Source organism: Megalops cyprinoides, chromosome 2 (genome assembly GCF_013368585.1).
Source record: "Megalops cyprinoides isolate fMegCyp1 chromosome 2, fMegCyp1.pri, whole genome shotgun sequence".
NCBI classification, from domain to species: Eukaryota; Metazoa; Chordata; class Actinopteri; order Elopiformes; family Megalopidae; genus Megalops; species Megalops cyprinoides.
Window position 1 is genome coordinate 63385001 of NC_050584.1, and position 8784 is coordinate 63393784.

Here is an 8784-nt window from a genome sequence, read left to right on the forward strand (position 1 = left end):
TGCTTCCCCGCTAAGCGAGACCTCTCATACTGCCACAGACAGCAGCCTCGCAGCGTTCAGTCACTGAACACGCGCCCTGTCTGAGACGAGTGGTGTGTGAGCGATCAGACCTGTGGAGAAAAAGGATTCAGGGAACGTGGGTGCATGGGTGAGACTATGAGAGAGAAGACCGGCTCTGGTGTGGAACCGCCGAAGTGCCGAGTTCCCACATCACTGTGAGCTCTTTGGAGTTAGACGTGGGGTTGGGACTACAGTTTTGGGGGTATGGTTTTGAGATACGGTTTTGGGGGTACAGTGTGGGCCCCAAGATGTGTCCCCCGACAGCGTTTGTGAGCTCTGGGTAGTCAGATGTGGGGTTTTGGGGGTGTGGTTTTGGAGGTACAGTTTTTGAGGGTACAGTTTTAGGGGTACGGGTTTTGGGGGTACAGCGTGGGGGGTACAGTTTTTGGGGGTATGGTTTTTGGGAGTATAGTTTTGGGGGTACGGTGTGGGTCGTCTGCAGGGGAGACACCCACCAAAGGAGCGCTGCCACCAGACCAGCAGCCCGGTGAACCCCACAAAGAAGAAGATTCCACCCAGCACGGTCTTCCATTCACCAGTTCCCTTCCTCATCTCGGCGTAGGTGAGCTCGTGGGTCATCCTGTACACTGCGGGGGGGAGAGAGAGTCACATGACACGCATCACTGCACAGGCCTCTCCGGCGTTATTACATTATTACATTATTAATGGGCAGAGTGGATGCCCCTTACACACCGTGACTTACAGAGACCATGACTTACATTTTTTTACACGGTATCCACTTACACAACTAGGTATTTAGCTAGGCAGCCATATGCTGTAACTCATATTTCTCATATTTTTTATACAGTATCCACTTATAAGACTGGATATTCAACTAAGCAATCATATTGTTACTCATATTTTTACACATTATCAATTTATGTGGCAGGGCTGGATATTTAACTAAGCAGTCACATTGTTACGCATATTTTTTATGCAGTATCCACTAATACAGCTGAATATTTAACTAGGCAGTCACAGTTTTACTCATATATTTACACTGCATCTATTTATATAGTTGGATACTGAAATAAGCAGTAAGAAGTTATATTTTTACACACCATCAACTCATACAGCTGGGTATCTTACTGAAGCAAGTCAAGGTAAGTACCGTGCTGAAGGGTACCAAGTAGCGGACAGTCCCTAATTTGGGATTCAAAATGGTGACCTCCTCGTTATTAGTCAATTCCAGTGCTTAAAGGAATTGGAGTCCCATCCCTGAGCTGGATAATTAATAAAGAAATTGAAGCACCTCACTCGGTGTACCAGCTACAGGAGTGCCTGATTTGGGGTTCAAAATGGCAGTTTCCCGGTTACTGGTCTGATTCCCTAACCACTCGGGCACACTGCCGTCTTGCTTTAGGGCCGCGGTGCCGATCTGTCTGCCATGCGGAGTGTCAGCAGGGGCAGCTGCGAGGCCACGGGTGTGACCAGGTGGGAGCTGAGTCTGAGTCTGAGCAGAGAGGGAGAGGGGTACAGTCTCAATGCAGGTCCCCTCCTGCCTCTGATTCAGCATCAGGGCTCCCTGCTAATGGTTAGCCTAGCGTGGGCCGTGACCACATGCACAGACACAGACAAACTTCCTGGATTCAGACTTGAAGTGAGAGCTTTAAACAAATTCATTCCCAATTGGTATATACACCCTACTTAGCAAATAGCTCATTCCATGGCAGGTTACCTTTTTCCCATATCCATTACATTACATTACTGTCATTTAGCAGACGTTCTCATCCAGAGCGACTTATACGCAGGTTACAATTTTATCTATTTATACAGTTGGATGTTTACTGAGGCAATTGCGGGTTAAGCACCTTGCCTAAGGGTATAGCAGCAGTGCCCCAGTAGGGAATCGAACTAGCAAGCCCTGCTCCTTACCACTATGCTACACTGCTGCCCATATCCATACATTACTCAAGCAGTTCGGGTGCAACAGAGGTGTTAAATCCTGGACTTGAACCTGCAATGTACTGGTTAGGTTAGGTTTCCTCATCGTCAAAGCATTCAGCCAGTCCCTTTCCCAGGGAAAAAAGCGTAAACTGTGTTTCCACTCGGGCTCCTCACCCTCCACTGACAACAGCGTAATATGATTCTGTTTGCAGCCATGTTTGTGACAGTACAGCAATCTCGCCATCTCATTGTCTCATCATGGCCAGGTTAATTAATACTGTCTGTTCACATCAATCAGATGATCGCTGGTTTCCCAGTGTAATGACAATCCTTTCACGTTACGACATCAGCCGATGGCAGAACATGAGATGGAATGAGATGGAAGAACAGAGAGTTACTGTAATATCAGGCAACCATTCAGCACATTACTTTTTTATATTTTACAACTTCACTTTTTAATATGTTTATATCATGTATCATGGTAACTGTTTTATTGCAGTACTTGTTTTTATACATAAATTTAATATTTCCAACTATGGAGATATTCTGACCTCCACAGAATCATAAAAATATATATGTGCAACAAAATCTAATAATGTTTTTAGTTTTTTTTATGTCTCGAAATCAGCACATCTCTTTTTATGGAGAAAGATTTATATGAACTTTATATGCAGAGTCGAGTTTAACTTGTTCACTTGCATTATACTCTACTCCCCCCATGTGGCAGACAGAAGTACATGCGTCTGGGTCCCCTAAAGGTTAAGCTACGTTCATTCGTTAATATTGAATGTACTGAGGAAAAGAATTTGGGACAGGTCTTTCAGGGGATTTTTTCCACTACAGATGCTTTGCCCTTTATACACATAAATGGCTAAAATGAACAGCAGGATACCTCTTTACCCAGAAGCCATTAATGCACCACCACAGTCCCCATACTGTTCAAGCAACACAAACTCCATTTCCCAGAAGTCCCTTCAGCTTGTTTCACGAAAGGAAAGGAAGGGGAAGTCTTTTAAGGACTACAAGATCATATTTAAAATCACATTTAAGATCAATGGCGTTTTAACATAGGCCAAATAGAAAAACAGCGAGTGCACCGTCATGTTGGCCAAAATGAGGTTTTAACAACTGACTAAAAGTAAGTTTGGATACCACTAACCTTTACCACTTTAATTAAAAACGTAAAAATTTAATGGGAGTACCCCCAAATACTTAACGAGAGTACCCCAACTAAGTTACAGCAGCAATACTGCTGTTTAAAGAAATCCAAAAGAACTGCAGTTTATATCCAGTATACTGTATCAGTGATTTGTTGTCCATGACTTGTTGAAACTAACTTCCTGAATATCTTTTTTTTAATCTCTTGTTAACTAGGTCATTAAAATCACTGAGAGTCCCTCCATGGTATTAAGATATAGAAGCCTTAACTGTGGAAAAAAGCCATGCATTTGTAAATGCAGCCCTGTAAAACTAACTGACAGACACCTGATAAAAAAAACTCTCAGCTCTACCCCAGGTCTCCAGCAGGGGGCAATGCAATCTTCCCACAAAGTCATTTGACCATGACCTTAAACAACACATTCAAGATGGTTGTGTATTATGCAATGTTCTATTGCTTCTTGAAACAGAATGCAAATATAGTTCCATGAATGAAAAAGCAGTGTCCTCCATAACTGTGAATGAAAAGCCTCAAACTTTGAAGGATTTGTGCTGTCCATGGGACAGTAAACGATCAGATTTAGTTTAGTTTTAATTTGTATTTACCACACAATGATAGTTTGGTTGTATGTTGCACAGGAAATTGCAAAGATGATGTGACTGAACTGAAACTAGGAACCATGACACTGAATCACTGAAATCCCCAAGGAAGATGCTTGATATCTTCATAAAACACAATTACATTTTGTCATAACGTTTTTAATAACTAAAATATTCACATCCAACATGTCCTCCCAAAGTTAAATACAATAGTCTGCAATTTAGAGAGCAGGAGTGTCTGGTAGTAACGGTTGTTGACTTTCCCAGAGTGCAATGCTTGTGGCAATTCTTTATATAAAAAGAGGACTGGCCTCTAATTGATCACACTTTATGGCAAAGGACGGTATTGTTAAGGCATCTGAAATTATGAATAAATGTGTTTTGATTGAGAAGTGTGGTCTCACTCTGAGAACTTACTGACCCCCTAGACCGGCATGAAATACATAAAATGTTAACAGTGACTCACCGAGTTCTCAGATGTGAGACGCTCTCTACGGACAACGGTCAACATTCAGTTTAACCAATAACTACTCAGCTAGGGGGATTCCATTTTATATGCGTATTTGTCTCTTTGTTTTCAGTTTCATAAATGGTTTTACTGGTCATTAAAACTACAGAAGTATGTTGTGTGAAGAGCTAAAAGAAAAAAAACATACCACTGGTTTAATTTTGTTACTCTTAGTGACAACAGATTGCGAAAGCCTCACTGCTACCTGTTCAGATGTTAATGACTCATGTCGGGAGAGCGGGATTTTATGAACCCAGCAAAGGGGCGGAGCTACCATGCTGAAGCCGACCACTGGCCCGTTTGGACCAATCAGAGGTCTCTCTGCAATCCGCAGCAGACAGAACCCCCGTGACTACCCCGAGACACGATATATAGCACTGCAAAGCCTTTCTGTGCCAGCGCTGCCTCATTCTTCCGTTGCTAAGAAACAGTCATGTCAGCAGCCCCCCCCCCACCGTCTCCGAGGGCGAGACTGGCGTTAGAGGCTCCCTTACGTGCGATCTTCTCCTCCTTGGTGAGGCTCTTCCACGGCCCCTTCTCCTTCTCCTTCAGCTTCTGCTGCTCCGAGTTCAGCTTGGTGACGTAGGGAACGTCCGGTAGGGGCGTGTCCATGCGGTTGTTGTACTGGGGCAGAGAGCAGTCGACGGAGCCGGAGGCGAGATCTGCGACCGCGCGGAGGGGACACAAGCCCAGATTAGGCTGCCTGCTTCACAGGTGTTTCACTGACTACATGCAGCTCGTATTTACTCATAGCCCTGATTACATGGGAACAAAAAAATATATATATGATACGTGAGGAAAAAAATGTACAAATTTTATATAGCGTGTTTTAAATGGACGTATTAATCTTAAAATTAATCACAAAAAAAGTCACATTGTTCAAAACATTCCAGAAAACATGAGGGTCACATCTCATTTGTTCACATCCCTGTAGTTAAGATTGTGAAAATCCTCACCTGGCATGGCTTATGTTGACAAGGAAATTGATGTAGCTCGTGCATATATTACAGCTATTAAGGTAAGACTGTTATATAAGAAAGAATGATCCAATATGCACATTTTTTCTTATATCGTGTTTAGTTTTCACATTCAGTCAGGTGTGTGCATCAACACGAGGGCACTATCACTGCAGAGGAGAAGGAACCCGCTGAATATTACACACAACATGTGTTTTCAAGTCTGTGAAAAGGAATACCACAAAGGCAATCTTTGCAGCATGTACATTTGTTCAATAGGGAGAGAGCACAGCCATGTTCCAGAAGGTTCTCTGAATCTGGTATTATTTATTTCATTCATTCCACTCGAGTTTCCACATGTCTGTGCATGTGTAAATTATTCAATAGACATCCACGGTGCGGTCAGACCTGTTACTGTATATATATACCGCAGTTACTTCCTCCTCTATATGACCTTTGAGAGCATCGTCCTCGTTCTCAGGGTTCACGCAAGGACAAGCGTTCAACACTGCGATCTGGCTCCCCCTGCTGGCCGTTCCGGTGTACAGGCACAATTGGGCCCGTAAATACCACCTCTGCAGGCGGAGATAAATACCGCCGCTGTCTCTGAGCCAGCGCAGCCCCGGAGCCGCACGGGGGATTAAGCCCTGCCAGTCAAACGATGCTGGGCACGATGCCCGGCGTGTGTGTGCATGTGATTCCCTGATCTGCAGTCTTCACTGCAGAAAAAAAAGACCCCATCAGGATCAGTGCGTGTCCTTCCACAGCCAGAATTCAAAACCAGGTCACATAGACGCGTGTGTCCGTCAGGGCTAAAGCCCGATCCGTGACTCGGCGGTCTGGCGTCACAGCAGGGCTTTCTGGCCGCGGAGACGTGCGAGGGTGGTGCGGCGTGGGTGTGTGCGTGACAGGGGCGGAACCTCACCTTTAGCGTGGGCGGCCTGCACCTGGCTGGTGGTGGACACGCCCCTCCAGAGACTGCGCTGCAGCCCGCACACGAGCGCGCGTGAGGTCAGCATCTGGACAGGGGCAAAGGTCAAAGGGCACAGAACACCACCGTCAGTGCTGGTCGGAGCAGGGCCACGCAGCGCCTCGCCAGCTCCAGCAAAGACATTCTATTTACTCAGACCAGATAAGCAGCTCTCTGAGCTTCACATCTCTGCCAGCGATGAAGTCATAAGTGCTCTCACTTGCTGGCTCATTATGAATGTGCAGGAATGGGTGGGGGAGGGGTAGAACATCCATAGCAGTGGAGGATGGTGGAATTTTCTGGAATGAGCCAACTTTCTGGTTGCATTTAAACAGAATACCTCTGGTTCTTGAGTGGCCATTGTAGAAAGGGCTAGACTAGAAAAGCCTGAAATTGGTTTCACACTTGCTGATCCCTCACACCATATCACGTCAGTAAAAATAAAAACACGCTGTTCCAATTATGATTCACTAAAACACGGCAAAATACAATAATGTACAACAATTATAATACTGCTACAAATTCCAATAATAATTTCACATAGCATTTCAGGTGGTCAGTTACTGAAGCTAGAGTAAGTACTTCATCCAAGGGTACAACAGCAGTGCCCCAATGTGGATGAAATGGAACCTATTAGCCTTCTGTTCATTTCCTGCCCACTATGTCAGACTGGAAAAAAAAGAAACAGTTTCTAAAGTCACCAAGCCTCTGTCAGGAAAAGTGAAACGTCTTCATCGACATTGACTACATAAAATGTGCACAGCAAGTGACCACATACAAGTTAATTACGGATGTCTCTGGTGGTGCAGTGGCTAAAATTTGATTCTACTCATCTAATTTCCCATCTACCCTGAAGCAAACCTACAACACACTCTCCTTGAAAACTGCAAACAGGACCAATAGTTCGTGTTCGCAAACATGGAAGCTAGGAACAGTTGACAGTTGAAGAAATTCCTTCTTCCTAATCCCACTCTTTGTATGTAAATGATTTTTATCGGTACATTTAATGCACTGGTGCGTCAGAAAAAATGCATTTTCTATTGAGTAAAAAAGTTGTACCGCGTGTCCAAAGTGTCTATTAATTGACCTATTTTCAGTTTTTACAATTACGTTTGTAGAACGGCCTTGTGCCTCTGCTTCACGACTTAACAACACAAGGTCACTGCCACCGGATCAAAACAGAGGGATCAATCTCTCTCATCGTCTCCCCGCCCACGGAGGGCATGGTAAGGACCTGTTGAGGGACACCTAAATACGCGAATCGGATCCTAAGCAAACAACAAGCTTCGCGGGTTATCACACCCAGATCAGGAAGCATTGTGTGTGTGTTTTCCCCCCGATGTGCCATCTCGTCGGTATCGTTTTGTCGTATGGGTGTAGAGCAATGCGCGGAGTAGGGCACATACAATGTGCAGGATGTCACGTAGCATATTGGATTCTGCATTAGTTGCTAAAATTATACCGCGGCAGAATGAAATAGCTGAGGCATGACATCATATCCATATGCTGCATACATTCTATAGCAATGCTTACGATAACCTCAGATACTCCCTCGCGTACACATTTGTGAAAATGCGAAAGGACGTGCACGGATCGAGGTGTACCGCCACTGACCGTGGTTATGCATGGATATTAATTATTCGTGAACTAACACAGCAATTAATACAGGTTTACAGCAAGGCTAGCCAGTAAGAGAGACATTTAAACTCAGACAAAACTTAAGTTTTTTAAACGTAACCTACAGGTGCCGGAACGCTGGATTCACCTTACTGGTGAAAAGATGCGCAGTTAAGTTCGGAGAGCAGAAAGACTCGGCAACCTGCCGGATGGAATGTCGCTTCCAAAGGTGTGAGCTGCAACCCATGTTTTCAAACGCTGAGCGTTTAACTCATAATTACGACGAACCGATCTTCGTCTCCGCGCATTCATTACCCTCGATCATCACAGAACACGAAATCGATTATAAAATAGCCCCAAAATATTCGTTTTGCGCAGTAAATAGGCTAATGTTATCGGTTAAAGTCGCAGGTTGCAGCAAGTGATGAAACTGATAGTCTTTTTAAGGAAACTGTAGGGGTTGTTTATATCGGAAGTACTTCATGTTGTTAGTATATACTGTATATACATTTATGCTATAGCTACATCATTATCTATAAGAAGACTTAAATATGATGTCATTAAAAAACAATTGTGAAACTCACCCTGACAAATAGACAGCGTGTTATTTACATTAAATGGCGATGTAAATATATTTACCTCTCTTTCCCTTTATAATGTCCTTGGGTGCCTGAAAGTTGTGTACGTGCTATTGCTATGGCGGCGAATGGAACATTTATATAGGGGGTCTGTTAAATTTTAAGTCAGGTGCCTATCGCTATCAGGTAAAGCGACCAATAGGAGGGTTCCAGGAACTGGTCCAGGCGAGAGTAGGCTGCGCTTGCCTCAGCCCGCACATTGCCAGACGCGATCCGCAGCAGCCGGTATCAGTGTATCACAACGGCACAGCGTAAAACCTCCGTAAAAGCGAAGTTTTGGGAATCATAGCTGAGAATACCTGTAAGCAATTCGTAAGTAATTCGTCTCCACATGCGTATCATTAATCGTATTCACCAGAGTACTTGCAGCGCAAAGCAAATATCGGGGAG

At 44.3% G+C, this 8784-nt stretch overlaps 1 protein-coding gene across 1 annotated transcript in view; it reads right to left on the reverse strand.

The window, feature by feature from the left end:
* LOC118773151 overlaps positions 1-8469 on the reverse strand; it is a 13656-nt gene extending 5187 nt beyond the window's left edge. Inside the window, exons 1-4 of the mRNA XM_036521941.1 lie at positions 8396-8469; positions 6095-6188; positions 4708-4875; positions 516-647 (exon numbers count right to left, since the gene is read on the reverse strand). Coding sequence (XP_036377834.1) covers positions 516-647; positions 4708-4875; positions 6095-6188 — 394 coding nt within the window. The 5' untranslated portion in view covers positions 8396-8469. The remainder of the gene's footprint in view (positions 1-515; positions 648-4707; positions 4876-6094; positions 6189-8395) is intronic.
* Positions 8470-8784: the final 315 nt, after the last annotated feature.